The sequence below is a fragment of the Apodemus sylvaticus genome, chromosome 7 (genome assembly GCF_947179515.1).
Source record: "Apodemus sylvaticus chromosome 7, mApoSyl1.1, whole genome shotgun sequence".
Lineage (NCBI taxonomy): Eukaryota > Metazoa > Chordata > Mammalia > Rodentia > Muridae > Apodemus > Apodemus sylvaticus.
In genome coordinates, this window is record NC_067478.1 from 76,988,339 (window position 1) to 77,011,875 (window position 23,537).

At 42.1% G+C, this 23,537-nt stretch overlaps 1 protein-coding gene across 3 annotated transcripts in view; it reads left to right on the plus strand.

The window, feature by feature from the left end:
* Window positions 1–579: 579 nt before the first annotated feature.
* The window catches only part of Zc3h12c (zinc finger CCCH-type containing 12C), a 58,109-nt gene continuing 35,151 nt past the window's right edge, over window positions 580–23,537 (plus strand). Inside the window, exon 1 of one of the 3 annotated variants that reach the window (XM_052188341.1) lies at window positions 580–806. Coding sequence is in view for 2 of the 3 variants with exons in the window: in XM_052188343.1 (XP_052044303.1) it covers window positions 5,067–5,147 (81 nt within the window). In the remaining variant the exon portion in view is untranslated. Of the gene's footprint in view, window positions 807–4,330; window positions 4,683–5,066; window positions 5,148–23,537 lie in introns of those variants that run through there. The other 2 variants (XM_052188340.1, XM_052188343.1) reach the window with 2 other exon arrangements.

The window sequence follows — 23,537 nt, forward strand, 5'->3', positions numbered from 1 at the left end:
TTAATATTTGCAAATAATGCTAGGTAACGATCTTCCAATATGCCCCTTTGATGCCATTTTCAGCCAGCCTGATTTTGCATATTTACAATTCTAAATGGGGGTTTCCTTCTCAGATCACAGGTGACTGTAGAGGTGATGAAGACATTTCCATTCACCTGAAATCCCATCTGGAGAGAAAAACCTCTAAAACTTTTGGGCAGTGTAAACTGCGGTAGCATTGTAATCTTTCCTCCATGAGATAGCAGAGATACTGCCACTGTTCTCAGATCCCCTGTGTTTGCCAAATTTGTAAAAATGATGCTGCCATTCTAGGCTCAGCTAGAAAGCCTGCCCATGGCTTTGGCACCAGCATACAGAAAACTTTGCTCCTGTGGATCCTTGGTGGCTTTCCGTGATGCCTTCTCTCAAATGCTGGAGGAAACAGTCAAACAGCTGCTATGGAATCTTGTGGTTACCCATCAGAAAAATGAAGTCCTGGGGTTGGTCAGAGCACGTATCTCATGTCTTCTAGTTTCCTTCCAGTGCAGTATTAATAAGCAGCTGTAGCCACGCCCCGAGACTCACTGGCCAAGAGTATGCTGTGTACCCCTGTGTGTCTCACACAGGGCACATGCTTAGGAAATAGTTTTCGTGGAGTAGTGAGAGTGAATGAAGCTAGGTTTTATTTACAGGTTGTTGGAATTACAGAATTTCCTAAAGGATATAAAGGCTGCGACTGAAGCCCAACAGCTAGAGGAACGGATTGTTGGCTCAAGAGCTGAAGAGGAAGGTACAGTGGAGCAACTACTGACCTCGGTTCAGCTAAGGTAAGAATTTTGACAGAAATGGTGGAAGCGTGACTGAGACAACTCCTGCAACTCCAAGTGTAGCTACAGGTCCATAAATGGTCCATAAGAAAAGCCCCACGGACCCCACTAGGAAACCTCCACGTACACGCAGAAGCACTTGCCAGGAGTGAGACGGTTCTCACTGTGAAACTGTTTGAAGCCTCTGGTGCTGTTATGTAAGGTAGAGGGCAAATGGAAATTCTTGATGAAGGCAAGCCAAGGTGGGGTGGGCCAGGCGTCTAAAATTGTGCCTTTTATGATTCAAGCACCAATCTATGAGTGTGCTGATCTCTCTGAGAGCACACTTTAGGAAGGAGTAAGGCTCTCCCAACCATCCTTCCTATCCGTTCTTCCCAAAGGGATCTTTACAAACTCATAAGGCTGTCCAGAGATCTATTTCAATTCTGTGTTGCAATTCCAGGTCCAGACTTGAACTCATAACTAAAATACAGATTCACTCCCCAGAACTGATAGCAGGAAGGTGCCGGACTTGCTGGACACCCAGGGACTAGACAAGCAGGATTTGGCCTCCAATCTCACCAAAAGGACCAGTTCAGATTAAGTGATGTTTCATTTCAGTATTCGGCCTTTCTCTGTACCCGTGAAAATCCCCGTGTCCTTCCCCCTCCTTCCCGGGAAGTATAGCTTGGGGTAAGGGAGGGTGTAAATGGGACCTCAGAAAGCCCATTTAACGCAGAGCCACAGAAAACGTTTTATCTTTATTAGAAATTGTCTTTCAACACCATTTTTACAAAAAATGATTACTTTGTAATGGAGGCCATGTTATTCTTTCATTAGTAGATGCATCTGTTAAACTTTCTCCCACAGATAGCACTATGACTTTCCTCCATGCAGAACCTGGGTTTCTCTCAACTGCACATTTAAAACAGAATAATTCGGGAGTTTAGAAGTCATTCCTTCCCTCCCACCCTGTGCCTTTCCTTCAGGTTTCACACTGCACTCATGTGACTGACTGCTTGCCCCCCACTCCCACCCTCACCCCCCCCAACTCCATTTCTCCACTGAATGTACACCCAGATATACAGGAGGCCTCTTGGGCTTGCACTCAACAATAACGTGAATCTTCCTTTCCTCTCTCACCGTGTGTCATTACATCATTAGTTCAGGTTTGCTCTACCATGTGAACGATGAACCTCAGCATTTGCTTCCCATTCCCTTCTCACCATCCACCGAATATACTCTTGTCTACCTGAAATATGAGGTTTTCTAGATCATCTTCTGAAATCTGTCACATTCTCCATTGGTTAGTGGCCAAATATCCATCTGTACCCCTCTCCTTTTCTCTCTCCAATCCATCCCCCCTCCTCCCCCTTTCTGTTTCCACAGAGTCTATGATTCTGCCCTTCTTTTTCTCTCCAGCCTTTTCTTTGAATCTTTGTTTCCCAGATGCCCCTGGCTGTTCATCAATGATGTCCTTGAATACGATCTCTGTTATCTCCATACGCCTTCGAATACTACTCACCCACCATCACAATCTGCCTCAGATTTCCCTTTTCAAAGCTCAGGGTTTTCTTTGGGTGTTCTTCTCTCCCCAGCTAAATAACAATGTGGAAAAGGGAAGTTATTACATCTTATTTATATAACAGCTCCTAATTCTGGAGTCAAACTGCCTAAACTGTAGTTCCTGCCCTCTTGGTTATCTGCTGACTATTATTCTGGTCTTAGTTGGCTCTCTCATCTGCAAAAGGAGATCCTCTACATGGGTTTTGTGGGCATTAAACAAGAAAGCACATAAAAAGACTAGTATTTGGAATTTTGTAATCATCCAGTAAATAGTAGCTTTTACAACTGATACTCCTCTTATCAGCAAAGTATATAAGGCAATGGCTCTGATCTTCAGCTACGCTTAATCCACATTCATTGGCATTTGGCTGAGTCAATTGCAGGAAGGCTGTGCGGGCAGTACATTATAGAATGGAGAAACCTCCTGGTGCCACTAAAGTCATGTTGTAAGTAAGGCTGCTACTTACTGTTGTCTGCCAGCCAAATTCTTTCTAAGTCCCTGCCACTCTCTCAGTCCTGCTCCAGAGGCCTGTAGGTTTGGCAGAGTGTACAAGGACGGCTTTCCCAGAGTATTCTATCCTTCTTGCCAAAAAAAATCTGACCTGCTGCAGAGAGCAGATTGCTAGTCTTCCTGGGGTCTCCAATGTGATACTAAAACTGTGGCCCACAGATGCCAACCTCCTGTTTGCAATCTTACTGAGTAGGTCCCCAAATCAGTCTGCCAAAAGTAGAGAATAGGCTAAGTAAGACGCTCTGCTTTCTTAGGCTGAGAGTGCCCGTGGGCATCATGTGAAGGAGGTTTTCAGCTGGGACCTCCTCGGTACTTAAAGTGCAAAGCAGGTGCAACCGGGATAGATGTGCTGCTCAACAGAGCCCCGAAGGTGGGTTTCGGTTTTGTAAAACGAAAAGAAACATTAAACTATACAGTTTGAGCTTCAAGAAACATTATGAATACTAGAGCATGGAGCAGCCAGGGATCCAGACTTAAATGACCTACGTCCCATTGAAAACAATTCAGGGGGGCAAGAAACAATTCTAATAAAGGTGAAACGTGTAACCAAAGGCATCATAGGCCACCCTGAAACAAACACATCTTTCTTCTAAGTTGTATAAAATTTTAGAATTTCGTTCGTCTGACGATAAACTGGACCCTAATAGCTAGCTCACCTGGCTATGGTGGCGATTTCATGAGATAAGTAAACTGCTGATGGGTGGCATAGTGTCCCTCCCATTTCAGAATTAGATGCAGCCTGCAAGGGCAAGAAGTAGGACTTTGATTTTAACATTTCCATAAGCAGGTGAGTAAGAGGTGGGAGCATTTCTGAGAAGCTGATCTAGATTGCTCTAGGTGTAGTTCACTTCTCTGAAACGGGAACGCTCAGCGCCCAGGGCTATTCACAGGTGTCCACCTCGGTGCACAGGGTTGCCCGTTTGCAACCTAAGGTGATCTGCGTTCATCTTGGCTTTAACTTCAGTTCCAACGTTGATTGCCATTTCCAGCAAAGCCGGTTTCCTGGCTGAAGGAAGCCCTTCCTGAAGGGTGAATTCCCTACAGCTTCATTTGTTTAAATCCCCTTAGTGGTCTTTATTACGCAGGGTGTGGTGTTTTGTTTACCCCCACCCACCCACATTTCAAGGTATTAATAATAAGTCAACAAACAAGTAATATGCTGGGAGAAAGCAACATGTCGATTTCATTGACTGCCCAGGGCATGATCTGGGCTGGTGCAAGGTGGAGATGCTGTGGCCAGCACAAGAGGCGCCGTCGGGGGCAAGGCTGGGGACCGGAGTTGTTGTTGGGGAGAGGACTAGGGACCCTAGGGTTGGGCCAGGAGGGGAATGCAAGGGCAGGGAGGAGGCTCGGGTAGAGCCCGACAGGTCCCAGCAGCTCCCCCCTCACCCCTCCCCACGCCTCCCGGGTTTCTCCCCCTGGCTTAGGGTTTCCTGTTTCAGTTCTCGGCGTTCTCCAGCAGCAGGTGCTGGTTTGCCAAGCTCCGCTCCAGTGGCAGCGAAGGAAGTCAAGAGAGCGGAGGGGAGGAACGCGGCACGCAGTGGCTGCAGGGGCTCGGGGCGGGCAGGCAGGCGGGCGAGCGGGCGAGCGAGGAGCGTGGCGGCGGAGCCCGGGGGTGCCTGAGAGCCGCGGCCCTGGCGTGCGGTCCGCCGGGCGTGCGGGCGGGCCGGCGGCATGGGGGAGCGTCCCGCTCGGCCCGAGCCCTAGAGGCGGCCGCGGCGGCCCGGCGCTGAGGCAAGAGGCGGCCGCCTGGCGGAGGGGGGCCGGGGCCCGCCCGGCTTCCAGAGCATGCCGTGATGGCTGCGGAGAAGACACTGCAGGTGGGTGGCACGGAGGCCCGCGGGGTGTGAGTAGGGCCGGGGTGGTCGCGCTAGCCTTTCCTCGGCGCCCTGAGTGCGGCGTGCTTCCGAGCGAGCTGCGCGGGAGGCCCGCGGGGCAGGGGAGGCCGCGCCCGAGAGCCGAGCTCAGGATCCGCCGGAGCCCGAGCGGCCGCGCTCAGGGAACTCCAGGCCCAGGCGGCTCCGACCCCCGAGGTCGAGTGGCGCAGCGCCCGCCGCCCGGGAACGCTGAGCGGGAAAGCCGAGCGCATCCTGCCCGCGGGCGGCGCCAGCCCCGTGGGGAATTCGACAAGGGGAGGCCGGGCCCGGCGGCCTAGAACGCCAGTCCAGTAGCTCCCGCCCGCCCGAGGGCCGTGGCCAGCGAACATGGAGGCGGGCCCGGGCGCGGCCGAGGGAAACGGACCCACGGCTGTGATCCTGCCGCTCGGACCCTCGCGCGCTCTTGGGGTGAGGCATCACCGGGCATCTCCATCCAGCCCCCGCCATTCGCTTTCACTAGCCATCTCTCCACCCGTCCTCTGGCGAGTCCTAGGGAAACCAACCTTTCACCCTTCGCCTGATCCCCTGTCCTCAGCCTCCTGACCAAAGCCCGCGCCCATTTCAGCTGGGCTCATTTTTTAACTCCCTGTGATCTACAAGATGTTACTTAACTTGGAGAAATGAATCCCGCTTTTCCTCCGTACACTGTTTTATCCTTTATTGTCCCTTAAAATCCTTACAAGCAGCGGTTGCTTCCAAGCACTGATTACTCTAACTGGGTCTCCTGCTGCTTTGGGTATCCGTTAACACTCGGGGTTTGTGTTCTCAGTTTTGTGATAAAGAGATGAAGCCGTAATCCACATTTAGGGAAAGTTCTCCTATTGGTTGCAGGACTGTCTTGGAGTATCTCCAACTCCAGCAGACGCTTATTGATTCAGATTTTTTTTAACCGCCTTAGAATAGATGGAGAGCTAATTGGGCCTAAACGTTGTATATTTAGAAATCTGAGAAAGTTGTACAGTTCTTCACTCATTTCCTTATTGAGATTTTCGTCTCTACTTCAAATACAAAAAGAAACCAGGAGACATACCCCACTTTTTTTTTTTTTGTGACTTTCCAAGACCCATTTAAAAAGACTACAGCTAGAAGCGGTGGGATACATACCTGTGATCCCAGGACTCCGCTAGTGCAACAGGATCCTAAGTTTGAGGCCAGCCAGGACAGGATAGGAAGATGTATCAAACAAAAGCATAGGTACAGGGTATAGCCTAAGTTTATTTAGTCTCTTACATGTGTAATTAATTGATTTTTGCCTACAGTTTCTTAAATCTTGGTAGTCTCTGACTTCTGAGAGGACCCAAGCCCAAACCCATGCATTTTCCAGACATTTCCTCCTGTTCTTGCACTTTAGTGACATAAATCTATCTACTTGAAGGCACTGCAAAGACATCAAAATGACCTGTTTGGTTGAATCCGAATTCATGACTTGAAATACTTGAATATTTTTCTTGAAGAATTGCTTTTACTTTCATGGTAAGTTGCAATTCTTCTGGTATCTGACCATTAAGAATAAACACACCTTTAATCCTAACATTTGGGAGGCAGAAGCAGGCAGATCTCTTGAGTTCTAGGCTAGCTTGGTCTCTATAGCAAGTTCTAGGTTAGTCAGTGCTATAATGTTTGCATCCTTGTCTCCAAATAAGCAACAGAACAAAAGAGGAAACATTATAAAAAAATAAATGAGCATTTTCTTTTCCCTTTGATATTTGGGGTTGAATTTGGAACCTGCTGCAGCTAGGGTTTTGAACACTGATTTGGATCCCATAACCCAAGTGAATAACAACAAAGAGATTAATATATTTTAACTTTTATTTAATAGTGAAAGTCTAATGGAACTGTTTTGGTATAATGGAAAATAGAAACTTGGAATGTTTGTGTGCTGGGGGTGGGGCTTTTATCACTCACTTCCTTTTACCATCTTTCTAAATGATCACAATAAAAATATCCTGTTTTATATATAGGGTCTCTCTGGAGACGTCTTAATGGGTTACAACTGCCAAATTGAACCCCAAGTGGTTAATATAAAATTATTTTTAAAACATTTTTTCTAGTCAGAATTGAATTACCTTGTTATACTAGCAAAGTCCCATGGTTCTTGCATTTAACTACTGCATATGTCTAAAAGCTTTGCTGTCAATATATACTTGGTGATTTGCTTTTTAAGTGTAGAAGAGTTGCAATTCTTTTGCATTCTGATTTGAAGATGTTGACTGAATTGTTTTAAAAATATTTTTAATGTTAGAATGCACAAGTATAAACTGATCTGCCAGTTATTGCTCATTTAAAGTTGGTATACTTCTGTTTCATTGTTAAATAATTATTTAGGTGTGGAGTAAGGACCCTAACCTCTGGAGGACTTCTTAGTAACAGATAGAACATAATGCTTAATGGACATCTCTTAAGCACTGTGAGTAAAGATGTGAAAAAGATTTTGTATAAGGCTTCAAAATTAGGTTCAAGTAGATAGCACTGAGGGAGAGCGAGTCCTGGAACTCTGGCTGGAAAGCAGAGAGGGTGAGCCAGTGTCTGCGGCATGTGGCAGTCATATGGTATTGTTTGTATTAGGAAGAAAAGTAATAAACGAGTGAATAATTAACATTTCTTGAAGGAAGATTCCAGGTTTAGTTTTTAACTATCGAGAGCCTGGAGTTTGACCTGCACTGTAGCAAATATTCCAGCGAAGCTTAGAGTGTTTTAAGCACTACTCAGCATCCTAGGCCTGCAGCAGTTCCTCTCCAGTAACAGTAGTAGGTGAGGGTTTCAAAGGTAGCCATGCTGTATCCCTGTGGTGCAGTATTGACGTCCTCATGACTTTACCATGGGTCTGCCTGGTACTGTTAAGGGGGAACAGCACAGTGGCCTCATCCTTCTTGGCAGTCCGCCTTTAGGAAGGCAGACCACTTTCCCAAAGATGTAGCTATATCGGTTAAAGAGTTGAATCCCTCCTCTGATTCCTAGAATAATGTGCATCAAGGATTTACATATGGTATTGACTACACTTCAAATATTTTCTATTTTTAAATTTTTATTTTATGTAATCATGCTCCTGCTCTCAGGCATTTGTGTTTCCTAATCATAATACTTTTATTGAATATCTTAGTAAAAACTCGTTTTGTGTCTGTGGTTGAAGAATGTATTTCTAAACATAGTGATAGAAAAGAATGCATGTTTTACCACAAGTTGAATTGATACATAAACCCATTAAACAAAGGCAGGGGTGGTACTCACCTTTAATTCCAGCACCCAGGAGGCAGAGGCAGGTGCATTTCTGAGTTTGAGGCCAACATGGTCTATTGAGTGATTTCCAGGACAGCCAGAGCTGTACCAAGAAACCCTGTCTCAAAAAACAAACAAAAACAAACAAACAGGTAAGAAGGTTGATTTCATCATCCTTTAATTAAAGATTAACTTTAAGAATCTTTGACAGTTGGGCTGGTAAGATTGCTGCCAAGCCTTAAGACCTGGATTTAATTGATGGGACCAACAAGGTGGAAGGAGAGAATCTCTCACAGGCTGTTCTGCCACCTCCCGTGAGCACTGTAGTGTGCACATATAAATCGATGGTCCAGGTGACTGAGACTTGCATAGCTCTGCAGAGCGCCATTTGTGTAAGATGTGGTAAATACCCGAGTCTTTATGTTGACTCAAGTCAGTGACAGGTTTTTTGTCAGTAGCTACTCCTTAGTGACACTGTCACTCACTTTCTCTAACTTACAGATGATACCAGGTCTGCATTGTGAAACTAGATGGTAGCAAGCCAGCCTTGTACCTAAGAAGTCAGTGACCCGGTGGGTCTGCCCAGCCTGCTCCCCACATGAGACCCAGGATGGCTAAGAATGGAGCCCAACACCACACTGTAGACTTGCTTCAAACATGAAGGGTTTTGTTCATTTGTTTTGGTAATTCCATTGTGTAGTTTTCAAGCTCTGCAAATAATGTGTGTTAATGTGTCAGAAGTTTGGACACATCTGGTAGAGGATGTTAAGATATATAGGTTAAAGAATGAATGTTTGTATTGTACGGAAAAGGCATGTGTGGTCTCTGATATCAGCCTGCCCTAGCCCTGTTGTTTCTGGGTCTCATCCTAAGTAAGAATCTTAACTTTACTTCTGTTCCTACCCATCAAACTCTACCTACTTTGTAGAGTTGCTTTTACTGGGACAAAATAATAAATGAGGGCCAGTAAGACCACTCAGTGTGCAAAGGCGCTTGCTTACAAGAGTGACGCCGGAAATCAAGAACCTACACAGTGGAGGTAGAATACTATCTCTCATAGGTTGTCCTCTGACTTCCACAAGCACTACAAATGCACCTACATGTGCGCATGCACACACACACACACACACACAGAGTTAAATATAAGGCATTAAAACACACTTAACAGTGTCATTGGTTTGATTGGACAGGAGGTTTTTTTCTTTTGCTTTTTATTTAACCCCTGACTTTTAGTTGTATTGGGAAGAACTGAACTTGCCAGATGTAAAACTTCTGTAAAGTCAAGCTTTTGTTGTTACGAATTTGCAAGCTTATATTTTTAGGTTTTTCAAAAATCCTTTAAATCTATTACTTTATGTCTTTTAGAATGAAGATAAAATTAGCTTTTATTCTTAGTCATCTGTACTCATTTCCTATTCAAAATTATGTGGGCTTTATTTTATACTCGTCTGAGATTTACTCTATTTCAAATCTTGGCTTTTACTTCATAATTTATTTTAATTGTTTCATATACTTATGGTTTGCTCATATAATTGATGCCATCTTATTGAAACTTACGTTTCTTAAATATTTGTGTCATTTTCTTTGGCCTGATTGAATTGATCTTAGGCATTCCTTTCTGGGATTTTAGTTATAATTTTAAGATGACTAGTACAGCTATAAACAACTTGAAATGTACAATAAATGGTTTTATAGATGAAATATTCATGGTTTTGCTAATACAAAATAAGTGCCTGGAGTAGCACAAAAGTCATGAGTTTAATGTCAGTCCAAGTCCATATGAAGGACTCATTCAGTAAACTGGGATATTTTCTAAATGCTATCTCAATTACTTTTTACTACTTCAGCCTATCTTTTAAAATTAAAACTGCAGTGTGATATTTTGGCATATTTTATCACATTTGTAAAACATAAAAAAGGGTATAAAATAATAATGAAAACATCTATAATTCTCATCTAAAGATAAAATGTTAGATTCCTTGTTTTTACTTTAAAGGTCCCTTTAGTCATTATAAGCACGTCCTTCAAAAATGTATGAACATTATAGTTCCTGCTCTTCACAGCCCTTTAAGGGAATCTTTATACTGCCTGGTGACATTGAGCATATTCAAATATTATAATTTGACTTTTAAAAATAACTCAAATAAGCTTAGAAATGAAAGAGAAACATTAAAATCGCTATCACAAATATAAAAAGAGATTACTTGGGCTTATTATGAAAAACTACATGCTACTAACTATGAAAGCCAGAAAGAAATTGATACAATTCTGCTCACATAGATTTCGATAAAAAAATTTTCCCCATAATAAACAATTGAGGAACAAATGTCTCTGTATAGAGCTCTGTGCCCAGGGTGCCTTCATTATGAATTTTGGTTTTACTTTTGTCTATTTTTAATCATGTGCATTTTTGTGAGTTTATGCACACAAGAGTACAGGTCTCTCCAGAGACCAGAAGAAATGTCAGATGTCCTAGAGCTGGAGTCAGAGATATTTGTAAGTCCCCTGAACTGAGTGTGGGAAACTGAACTCGGGTCTTTTAACTGCTGAAGCATCTCTCCAGCCCATATTTTAAACACACTGGCTGACATGTGATCACAGCAGCCGACCTCTGGAGAAGGTACACTGGTTAGCACCCTATAAGTAGCCTATGATTGCCTGTCTCCATGCACCCAGTGTTTGTGCACACACTCTGGTTGACTTGCTAGCCTTGAGTGGACATAGTGCTCAGAAGCAGGTTTCAGTCAGAAGACCCAGACTGCGGTCCCGTTGAGCTGCTGCTGCATGTCATGTATGTGATTTGGGCTGCGTTTCATTTTCATTTCCTTAAGTCTCAGTTGTCTGGTCTATAAAGTGGTAGTGACAGCTGTTAGGATATGACTGTGCAATATGACTGTTGGGAAGGACAGACAGCACACACTGTGTCACAGAAGTCCTTAGCTGTTATAGTTATTAGGAACAACTTCTCGTTATCCATAATATGGTGATATGGGCACTCCTTGATTTGAAATCAGAAATGCTCCAAAATGCAACACTTTTGACTGTTAACATAATGCCCCAAGTAAGAAATTGCATGCCATAAAAACATACTTGATGAATCACTTGATACGGTGATTAGAATGTTATATAAGTAACTATGTGTTCAGTATGTAATAGCCCCTTACTCAGCATGTTACATTTGTGATCTCTTTTTTTTTAATTAGAAATTTTATTTATTTACATTCCAAATGTTATCCCCTTTCCTGGTTTCCCCTCTGCAAACCCCTATCCCATCCCCCCTTACCCTGCTTCTATGAGGGTACTCCCCCACCCACCTATCCACTCCTGCCTCACCACCCTAGCTTTCATCTATACTGGGTTATCAAGCCTTCACAAAACCAAGGGTCTCCCTTCCCACTGATGCCAGATATGGCCCCTTCAGCTCCTTCAGACCTTCCCTAAGTCCTCCGTTGGGGTTCCTGTGCTCAATCTGATGGCTGGCTGTGAGCATTCGCATCTCTATTGGTCAGGCTCTGGCAGAGCCTCTCAGGAGACAGCTATATCAGGCTCCTGTCAGCAAACACTTCTTGGCTTCCACAATAGTGTCTGGGTTTGGTGTCTGCATGTGGGATGGATCCCCAGTTGGGGCAGTCTCTGTATGGCCTTTCCTTCAGTCTCTGCTCCACTCTTTGTCCCTGTATTTTCTTTAGACAGGAGCAATTCAGTGTTAAAACTTTGGAGATGGGTGGGTGGCCCCATCCCTCAATGGAGGTAGGGTCAGGCGGGGTGGGGGGGACATGCCTAACCTCTGGATATGGTCTCAACAGATTCTCCCTCCCCTTTGTGGGGTATTTCAACTAATGTCAGCCCCATGGAGTTTGGAAGCTCTTGCTTTTCTGGCATCTGGGACTTTCTGGTTGCTACCCACAGCTCCCCATCTTCCATTGCTACACACCTCTGTTCAATTTGCTGAACCTCTGTACATCTCCTCCATCTCTTCCCATACCTGATTCTTCCCCTCTTTTTCCTCTCCCCCTCATTTCCTCCCAAGTCCCTCCCACCCTCTACTTCCCTTGATTCTTTTATTCCCCCTTCTGAGTAGGACTGAAGCATCCACTCTTTGGTCTTCCTCCCTTTTGAACTTCATGTGATCTATGAGTTGTATTGTGGCTATTCCATGCTCTAATTGAGAGTTCATCTTGATAGATTTTTCCTTTGATGAGTATGACGTGTCCTTCTTTATCTTTTTTTTTTTTTTGATAACTTTTGTTTGAAAGTTGATTTTATTTGATATTAGAATGGCTACTCCAGCTTGTTTCTTGGGACCATTTGCTTAGAAAATTGTTTTCCCAGCCCTTTACTCTGAGGTAGTATCTGTCTTTGACACTGAGGTGCATTTCTGGTATGCAGCAAATTTCTGGGTCGTGTTTACATATCCAGTCTGTTAGTCTATGTCTTTTGATTGGAGAATTGAGTCCATTGATGTTAAGAGATATTGAGGAATCGTGATTATTACTTCCTGTTATTTTTGATGTTATTTTTATGTTTGTGTGACTATCTTCTTTTGTGTTTGTTGAAAGAAGATTGTTTTCTTGCTTTTTCTAGGGTATAGTTTCCCTCCTTGTGTTAGTGTTTTCCATCTATTATCCTTTGTAGAGCTGGATTTGTGGAAAGATGTTGTGTAAATTTGTTTTTACAACAAGTTTTGCTGGGTATAGTAGCCTGGGTTGGCATTTATGTTCTTTTAGGGTCTGTATGACATCTGCCCAGGATCTTCTAGCTTTCATAATCTCTGGTGAGAAGTCTGGTGTAATTCTGATAGGTCTACCTTTATATGTTACTTGACCTTCATCCCTTACTGCATTTAATATTCTTTCTTTGTTTTATACATTTGGTATTTTGATTATGAGACAGGAGGAATTTCTTTTCTGGTCCAATGTATTTGGAGTTCTGCAGGCTTCTTGTGTGTTTATGGGCATCTTTTTCTTTAGGTTAGGGAAATTTTCTTCTATAATTTTGTTGAAGATATTTACTGGCCCTTTAAGTTGGGAATCTCTTCTATACCTATTATCTTTAGGTTTGGTCTTCTCATTTTTGTCCTGGATTTCCTGGATGTTTTGGATTAGGAGCTTTTTGCATTTTGCATTTTCTTTGACTGTTGAGTCAATATTTTCTATGGTATCTTCTGCACCTGAGATTCTCTCTTCTATCTCTTGTATTTTGTTGGTGATGCTTGCATATATGACTCCTGATCTCTTTCCTAGGTTTTCTATCTCCAGGGTTGTCTCCATTTGTGATTTCTTGTTTCTATTTCCATTTTTAGATCATGGATGGTTTTGTTCAATTTCTTCACCTGTTTGGTTGTGTATTCCTGTAATTCTTTAAGGGATTTTTGTGTTTTCTCTTTAAGGGCTTCTACCTTTTTACCTGTGTTCTCCTATATTTCTTTAAGGGAGTTATTTTTGTCCTTCTTAAAGTCCTATTATCATTATGAGATGTGACTTATAAATCAGAGTGTTGCTTTTCTGTGTTGGGGTCTCTAGGGCTCAATGTGGTGGGAGAACTGGGTTCTGATGATGCCAAGCAACCTTGGTTTCTGTTGCTTATGTTCTTCCCTTACCTTTTACCATCTGATTATCTCTGGTGTTAACTGGTCTTGCTGTCTCTGACTGTGGCTTTTCCCTCCTGCATGCCTGTGTGTCAGTACTCCTGAGAGACCAGTTCTTTCCAGGAAGGGAAGAATTTCGGTATGGAGAGCTGTGGCACTCCAGGGTGCAGACAGAGACCAAAAGGATCCCCCTCCCCGACTTTCCTTGACTCCTGTGTCCTGATGGCTCTGGGTGGTCCCTCTTGGGCCAGAAATTTGAGCACGTAGGTATGTCTGCACTCCTGGGAGACCAGCTCTCTCCTGGTGGTATTTGGGTATGGAGCTCTGTGGCACCAGATCAGCTCCGGGCACAGAGTGAAACTGGAGGGGTCCTGTTCCAGGCTGCTCCTGGGTTTCTGTATCCTGAGGGCTCAGGGAGGAGCCCTCAGAGCAGAAGTTGTCCTACTTGTGCTCCCAGGTGAGTCGAGTCAGCACTCCTGGGAGACCAGGTCTCTCAGCAGTATTTGCGTATGCACAAAGTGAAATGCACAGTTACTTTAAAAATGCATATGGACACACTCATTTACTAAATCATTGCTTCCCCCACAGCCTTAGCCATTGTTTACTGAACCCAAACTTAAAAAGTTTTCCTAAGAGAAAGAAATGGGGTGGGTTAGCAGGGGCTCAGCAGTTAAGTGCGCTGACTGCTCTTCCAGAGGTCCTGAGTTCAATTCCCAGCAACCATATGGTTGCTCACAACCATCTGTAATGGCATCTGATACACTCTTCTGGTGGGTCTGAAGACAGCTACAGTGTACTCATATTTGAAAAAGAAATACCCTTTAATTTTTTACCTAATGAGTTCAAATTTCTTCCAAAAGAGACTGAGATAAACTAATTCTCTTCACACACACACACACACATACACACACAGAATAAAAAAGTCTTTTGAGAGATATAGCAGCTATATTCACCTTTGTAACCTGTCTCAGTCACTTAGCATGTCTCTTGTGACAGGCATGCAAATTAGTGAATTGATGAATCTGTTGGATACTGGCTTAAACCCCCATCAGCTTTGGATTGCTAATTTTGCCCCTTGTTATTTTCTCACTTTTTATCAAAGTATTACTTTAAAACTATTACTTGTCAGACTTGCAATAAAGTTTAATTAACTAGGTAACATAATTTATATGTCCTGAATTTCAGTTAAATGACTATCAGCAAGATACACTTTTAAGTCATTGTTTGATTTCTTGCAAGTCAAAATGATCCTTTAGGGATGGATATTTTTAAATACATGATTTTATCCAGTAGTAATGTCTGGGGGAACTATTATGGCTTTAATTTTCAATAGTTAATTTGTAGTCCCAAGAAGCAAGCTAACTGAAGAGTATGGCAAAACAGCAGGGTATTGCTTCAGGAGACATCAAGGGTAGAAATGATTGTAGGAAGGGATGGCTGTTCTTAGGCAGGAAACTTAACATCTCCCAACTAAGTCATTAAACTGAAAGAAATGCCGCTGTCTAAAGGAAGCACTTGTTTATTGTCTTGTAATTTAATTTCATTTCTTCTCTCCACCAGTTTCCCTGCCCCTGACAGGGTCTTCCTATGACCTTTGGCTGTCCTAGAACTCACAGTGTACACCAGCTGGCCTCAAACTCACAAAGATTCACCTGCCTCTCTCTCCCTAGAGCTGGGATTAAGGATTGCACCCCCCACACCTGGTCCCTTTTACTGCCTCTCATATTCCTGCCCAACAGCAAATCAATGTATTTCTTCTAAATTGTTGGTTGCCAACAATTTTCATGCATATTTTTTCACCAGTTACTAACATTTTTCTAATTAACATTACTAGCTAGAGTCTTTTTTCTGGCATCGTAATCTTGTTTTCTCTTCCAAAACAATATACTGTGTGTGTCTTTGGCTTTTCTGAACTAAATGTTACCTCTTTTTCCCTTGAGAAACATTGCTCTAGATTGTGTTGTTGTTGTTTTACAGGTTAATAGGATAATATTGCGAACAAAGGAATATAATAGGGCATGTGGAGTCTGAAGGCATTTATTTAATTTTGTGGCTCTAAATGGAAAAACAGCTTGTAAGGTACGATAATAGGCTTTTCCTGAAGGTCTCTGTATTAATAGGAAGAAAACTTTAGTTATACCCATGTGATGTAAGTGGATAGTGTGAGCTGTGAGTCCTTGGTTCGTTAAACAAGTGGTGCATGGGACCCTGTGAGAGCCGTTGCCTGCGTGCTGTTCTTTTGTTTAGGTTACTAGAGAGAGCCTTTATAATTATTCTACTGAGAATATAAAATACATATTGTAAATCAAGCGTTCTACTTTTTGTACTGTAGTTTCCCCTACAAACATTTTTAAGGATATGCTTCCGCCTTTCCTGTGTGGCAGGGACGGTTACAAGTCACTCTGTGTATTAATCCCACTGGTCCTTGTAACAGCCCTGTTCTAGAGATCATGCTGAAGACTGAGAGAGAGGATGGGCAGCTTCTCTAGGTACAAGGTCAGTTCCAGGCAGCATGGTGCTCTTTCTTATACTCTAACCTATCAATGTATGCTTTATTCTAGCCTTGCTCATCCTCTTCTCATTAGGCTGCAGTTAACTGTACCCTAGGACTTACAGTAAGTACTTAGAGACAAAACCAGTGAATCATCTCTAGAAATAGAGGCGCCTAAATAGCAACAAGTGACTCCATCTGCTTCTGTGGCATTGAGATGATACTGTTGAATGAAATAACCACATCTCTTTTAAGTCAGCAAACCCTGAGGCCCATGTGTGGCAAATGCATAAGTTACAGTAATGGCAAGCCTTCCCTCATGTTTATATATTAGATAACCTAGTAGGCATATGCATATTCGAGTTAACTAAGAACATATAGGATCATGTTTGGTGCTGAGGTAGGAGCTCACTATGTAGTCTAGGGTTGTGGAGCTCATGGCCTATCTGAACTGCCAAATAGATCATTTTACTACAACCAACATTCCTGGTTTTCTTCTAAATATATCTCTATAACTGATTTTTGCAAAGAAATACATAGTATGCACACATATGATATGAAAGTATAATTAATACTTATGGACTGATTATTATGCATATTTGTGATCGTATTTTCATATCATACAAAGCATTTAAAAACTCAGTCCTAAGCATTTAGGTTACAGTATATCAGGGTCAGCTGATACTCATGTATGTGCACACAGTCTCATGCACACACATACTCACACATTGTTCTTTTATATACAATATGACAAGTTAAAAGTTATGGTGCAGGTATAGAAGTTGGTTGGGATGAGTCACTTTGATTCTTTTACATTGTAATATATGTGTACACACACATATGTATGTGTGTGTGTATATATATATACACACACAAACACTCAAGAGTCTAATAAACACTGACAAGTTGAGTTATAGTTCACTAAAGTTTCACGTCTAACAAGTATTTTCTAAGACATTAACAATAGCTAGTCAGAAAATATGAGTGAAAGAAATATTCCCTTATATTTCAGTATTCACAGCAATAAAACCAAAAAGCAAAGTATTTTAAGTTTCTTGAGAAATATATGACCCATAAAGGGCTCTATTGAAAGACTAAGGGGGGGCTTCAGCGGACTCAGTGGTGTGAACTGCACTGCTCAGCATCTTGAGACTCAGTATCTGCAGTGGGGGCTCCTCACAGAAGTGCTGCTGCAGGGTCCCCAGCAAGTTCTCGATAGCATTTTTGCTGAAAACTTTGTCAAGACAGCTAACACATATCTGGAAGCATGTCCTTGAAAGCATGGCCAGGCTATGAATGTGGAAACAGTGAAAGTAAAACAGCAAAGGACTTGTACATGTAGTGTACACAGCTTATTATAACCTACAGTTGTTCATTGATGGCTAGGTACAGGAATAGAGAAGGATCGATGGAGCATGGAGTAAAGAGGTAAGCCTACATTTATATGGAACTGGGACCATAGCTATCAAAACCCCGCTAAAACCTTCCTGTAGAATTCCCCTCAGAGTAAAAGCCAAATTCTTCCTATGACCTACAACCTGAGGACTCAAGACCACTATGAGTATGTTAAAATGTGGACTTGATAATCAGAATCTTGAAGGTTTTTGTTTGATTCAAAGCAGTGCCAAGTGTTGAGAAGCATTGCCCTTTAACACTCTGGTTTCTCTGGCCATAGTTCAGTTCCTTGTCACCTCCTCTGCCTGACCCTCTGTACACCCTATGATGTGAGAGACTTTCAATGTCCCAGTGCAAGACATTGGACTGGTTCAGAGTAAAACTGGCATTAAACATTTATAGGTTAGAAGAATTTTCAGGAAGGAGCAGAATTACAATGGATTCTTATGACTCATTGTAGCTTTGTCATATCAAGTTTCCACAAACAGAGAATGCTGAACCATTTCCTCTCACATGAGTCCTCTCCCATTGTCTGTGAAGATACTTTCTAATACCATAGTGGATTTTCAGACAGTGTGATAGCTGTGTAGACATCATTTATTAGATCTCAAAGACTGATCTAATGATGGAAACATCTTTAATTATGATATAGTTAGGATTATTCTTTGTAGCCTGCTTTACCAAACAGCTTTAATTAGTTTGCCACGTGGAATTAATTGACACAAAAGCATAACCGACCTGTGTGTAGCTTAAGAAGCTGCACTTGCCTTTACAAGACCTCCTCCTAGACTTACAGATCAAGTATGGTGCACTCCAGGAGAAAGACAGGCAGCAAGCACTACCCCACTGGGGCTGCATAACTATGAATCCAAAGGAGCATGCGGAGCCTGGAGTCTTGGGCTTCCTTGAGTGTTAGCCACACTAGACACTCTACTTTGAAATGCGTCGCTGTTACATAAAGATAAACTCTTTTAACACGGTAGCATTTTTGTATTCAAATTGGTAAGGACCTATTTTTTATGATTGCATTTTTACTAAAGGATGTTCAGGTTTAAGCACACTGTTGCATGCTACAAAGAAGCATACTTGTTCAGCTACAAAGAAGTAGCTGAAGAGAAAATAATTCTGGTCTCAAGAAGCTCACCTGGTTCATAGATAGTGCGGTTTAGGCTACTCATGCCATAGAAGCCCAGAGGAGCTGGGGATCCTTAAACATTAAGAAGACCTTATGGCAAAGCAGCCTGGAATTTGACTTAGGATGATTGACAGGTGTGATCAGGATGAGAGCACCTCAGGTAGATCTCTTAACTTCTGCATCTTTGTTTTTGCTGTCTCTTTACTAGAGTGAAATAAGAAGTATGATTGGTTATAGGGCCAGAGGAAGCCCAAATCATAGACAGAGTCTTGAAAACAAAGACAGTTAGCAACTTCTGTCCCGGTCTTTGGCCTTCCAGAAGGTTTATCTGTTTAGCCTGAGAATGATGTCATTGGGGATGACTTTGTCAGGAAGACACCTGGGGGTAATTAAGGAGATAAATTAAGAAACAAGTCTTCTAAGCCCGAGGGGAGGGTATTCTTTGCCTGCCTGGAAGTTTTTTATATCCAGGAGGAGAACAAAGTTGAGAAGAGAAAATAACCAGGATTTAATTAACTAGAACTTAATGAAACAGCTGAAAAATGCACAGAAGGTGAATTGTTTCTAGAATGCACCAATTACAGCAGGGAAGGGTTCCTAACTCAGGTGAGAACTACCACACAGTTCAGATGTGAATACAAACTGTTGTGTTTTCCAAGGTTGCACATTTTTGCATGTGTATTTTTGTTTTATAAACATGAAAAATAACCTGAAACGTGGGCTATCTTTGATTTAATGTTATACCTACCACTTTTTTCCCTTCTGCTTCTGTTACTATTACCTTATCACATAACCATCAGCCCACTCCATGTAACTCTAAAAGAACTGTCCCACATACCTCTAGCCACACATTTTGGGTGAAAGGGTGAGCATGTGTCCCAAAAATGTATTTGTAAGACTGCCTCAGGAATTTGAAAGCATTCCAGAAACCTGACAGGCCACACCCGGAGTTCTGCCCTGGTGTTTGGCCTTCCAGAAGGTTTAAACATTGAGTTCTTGTTTTGATCCTTGTCTTAGTCAGGGTTACTATTGCTGTGATGAAACAGCATGACCAAAGCAACCTGAGGAGGGAGGGGTTTGTTGGTTTATGTGATACAAGCCAAGGACCACTGAGGGAAGCCAAAGTAGGAATTCAAACCAGGAAGGAAACTGGAGGCAGGAGCTGAGGCAGAGGCCGTGGAGGGTGCCGCTTACTGACTTGACTTGCTCAGCCTGCTTTCTTACAGAATCACGAACCACTAGTTTGGGGATGCCACCACCCACAATGACCTGGGCTCCTCCCACATTGTACGCATCAACCATTAATTAAGAAAATGTTGTGCAGGCTTGCCTACAGCCTGTTCTTATGGAGGCGTTTCTCAAAAGAGGTTCCTCTCTCACAAACTAGTATAGCCTGTGTCAGGTTGATATAACATTAGCCAGTGTAAGCTTTTTATAAAATTTATTTTTCTTTAAAACTTTGTTTTTCCTGTGTTAAACATTTTTAAAAATACACACCAGTTATTTCTTATTGTGTTGTGTGCTTGCTTTTTGAAACACCATCTCATTCTGAAGTCCAGGTTAGCTCAGCCTTGAGCTCAGCATTTTCCCTTCTAAGTGGTAGGATAACAGTTGTAAGCCCCTGTACCTTATTTCTTACCCCCTTCGTTCTTTCTACTTTTACTTTTAGTATATTGGGGTACTTTTAGGAGCAAATAAGTCTTATACGAAAGATTTTTGATATTTCATTCTTGGTATGGATTGGGAAAGATGCTTTTATTATAAAATGGCACTGTATTTTTTATTTTTTATTTTTTTTATTTTGGCTCGAAAGGAAGATGTGTCTTAATTATTTAACCTACTTCCCTATCCGCCAACCATGTTTAACTTAACAGTGAGAACTGCCAACTAATTCACTGAAGAAGTGGGAGCAGAGGATATGTTTGGAATCTGAGCTCTGCACTGTGTTCCAGTGGGCTGTTTCCATTGGTTTTGTTTCCATCTGAATTGTAATGTATTAGTGTTGATTCTGTTGTTTGCTTACTTTGCTATGTGAGGTGCAGAATTTGTAGGTCCAGCTGGCCTCCAGTTTGGGATTCTCCCACCTGCACATCCTGAGTGCTGAGACAGTGGGCAGGTGTCACTACATCTGGCCTCTTAGTGTGTTGATGGACAGCCAATATGGATATTGTTAGATTATAAACTTTATTTAATACAAAATTATTTATATTTGATGATTTACCTTACTGGAAGGTTCTGATTACAGCTAATATTTCTTCTCACAGTTGATGTTTAATACAGAATATACTTCATTATATTTTTGGTTGGATTATATGCAGGGCCAGATCCAAACATAAGCTAATGCTGAAGTTTTCATGCTCTGCCTCCTCTTCCTGGTCTTCTCTAGGCAAAGGAACTTAGGAGAAGGTATATTTCTTCAGAACATTCTAGAATCACCATATAAAAAGTGATACCGGGCCCTCGAGTTGGCTCAGCAGGTAAAAGGGCTTGCTGCCTAGAACAGGAACCTGAGTTCGATCCCCAGGACCCACCCGGCGGAAGGCGAGAACAAATCCTTGCAAATTGTCCTCTGACATCCGCGTGTGTGTGTGTGTGTGTGTGTGTGTGTGTGTGTGTGTGTGGTGGCATGTGTATGCCCCTCTCCCAGAAGTAAATAAATGTGATAACAAAAAAACAAAACTTAAAAAAAAAAAAGTGATATCGAAGCCAGGCAATGGTGGCACACGCCTGTAATCCCAGCACTCTGAGAGGCAGAGGCAGGCGGATTTCTGAGTTCAAGGCCAGCCTGGTCTACAGAGTGAGTTCCAGGACAGCCAGGGCTATACAGAGAAACCCTGTCTCGAAAAAACCAAATCAAAAAGAAAAAGAAAAAAAAAGTGATATGACTCTTGACTATCTTTGAACTGATACTATGTAGTAGTTTTTATTTAGTTCATATAGTCAGTGTTCTCAATGTTGTGCTTCAAGGTTTCAGATAACACTCAGAAAAATAGTTTCATGTATGGAAGATCTCATGCCTTCCTAACTGAAAAGCTCAGATATGGCTTTAGTGTCCAGTTCATGGTTCTTAAACTATGTATATGTTATCTTTTATTTGGCTGGTTAGTTCATCTTTTTATACCCTGAGAAATAACGAATTTTGGCTAAAATTTTATCTCATGACTTTTGGGCACAACTGGGGGATTTTCATAGAATAGTAGTATGATATGAGCACTCTTGATTCCAACAGTAGGAAGATGATACTACTGTTGGAATCAAGAGTGCTCATATCATAAAGAGGAAGGTAACATATTAGGGGAAAGATAACAGTCAGTCTGAGTCACCTCTGGCCAAGAGACTTGCTTCCAAACACAGCCTCAAGGCACATTTGTGTCACTTTACTGCCTCAGAACACTACAAGGCCTGATTTCCAAATGATAGATTCACCCTTTGCATTGACAAATTGTAGGGAACACCAAAGCTGTGCTGGCTCTGTTTCTTTGTGTTACTTTGTTTTGTTTCTGTCCTATAAGTCTTTTGTAATGACCCAAACAGAGCTCATGAGGGTCAGCTGGGATTATTTGTCCTGCAATGGGAAGTGGACTAGGCAGGCCTATATCACTAAAAATGCCAGAGCCGGCCCTTTTCACCTGCAGATGTTTTAATGTGCTTAACATTATCCAATACTGGCAACCAAGAGGATATAAATATCGCAGCAGGATCTGATTAGTTTTTTCAGATCACTGCTTTTATTTGCTGTTTGAGGGAAAAAAAAAAAGCTTAATCCTGTGTAGCTCACTTAGGCTTCCTGCTGAGCTCGGGGGTAATTTTCCTTCTTTGTGATTCTTCCCCTCTAGCATTAAAGCTATAAACTAGTAACTCCATTCATGCTAGGTAATTCCATACAAACAAAAGGAAAAGGCCTTCACTTTAACACTGTTCTCACCTGTGTCCTACTTGGGCTTTGGTTGGAGCTGTGACTACTTTGCATGGATGTGCGCTATCTTCATCATAGTTAGCTGATTTAGACCTTGTTGCTTTCAGAGTCGATGCCTTTTTTCCCACCTTTTAAAAGAGCTCTGGGAATGGAAGGAGGTCGAGCTGAATCCTAATTTTCCTCATTTCTGTGGTACACATGTTTACCCCAAAGTGAGGCTTTGCATTCTATGTACTTGACCTAGTAATTTTCAATAAACTGTGATGATAAAGACACTTTATCTTGATTTTCTGTGAGCTAATAAATTCAGACCAGAGGTCTAACTGCTTCTGCTACATTACTACAGTGCTTGGCAGAAAAATAGTAGCTGTCACTTCAGAAATTAACATAGCGTCCAAAATCTAGCAGTTGTGTTTTATTCAACAATATTGTCACTGGGCTGACAGGATGGCTTAGCAGGAAAAGGAGCTTGCCAAACCCAACAACATGATGGAAGGAGAGAAAGAACCAACTTAAGAAAGTTATCCCCCTGACCACACTAGCACAGACACACACACACACACACACACACACACAACTTCAGTAAATATTAAATTCTATTGAGGGAAAACATCCATAGACATGATGACCTATAATATCATACTATATCTTTTAATTCTGGAAATAGATACCAAGATTTTAGTCAGCATGGTGAATGTTTTTAGTGAGATAGCTGAAAATTTTAAGTGTATGAAATAATTTTTTCATTTTGTAAACAGAAAAATCTGATTTGTGTTTGAGCAAACATGAAGAGGACAAGGGTAGAAGCCCCAGAGAGAACTTCTGTGTCCTAGGCTTTCACAAATGGTCCCACTGTGTGTGAAGAGAAGCTGACTTAGGTTGTTTTGGGTATTTTAATTTTATATCTTTAAAGTCTGGGCTCTGCATAAATTAGTAGTTCTTAGCCTATACTAGAATTTTATTTGCATTTCAGTGAAAAGGGAGTGTGTGGGGAACAGTGTACAGCTGTATGTGTGCATGTGTAAAGTACATACATGTGTATGTGCTGCTTCTATACT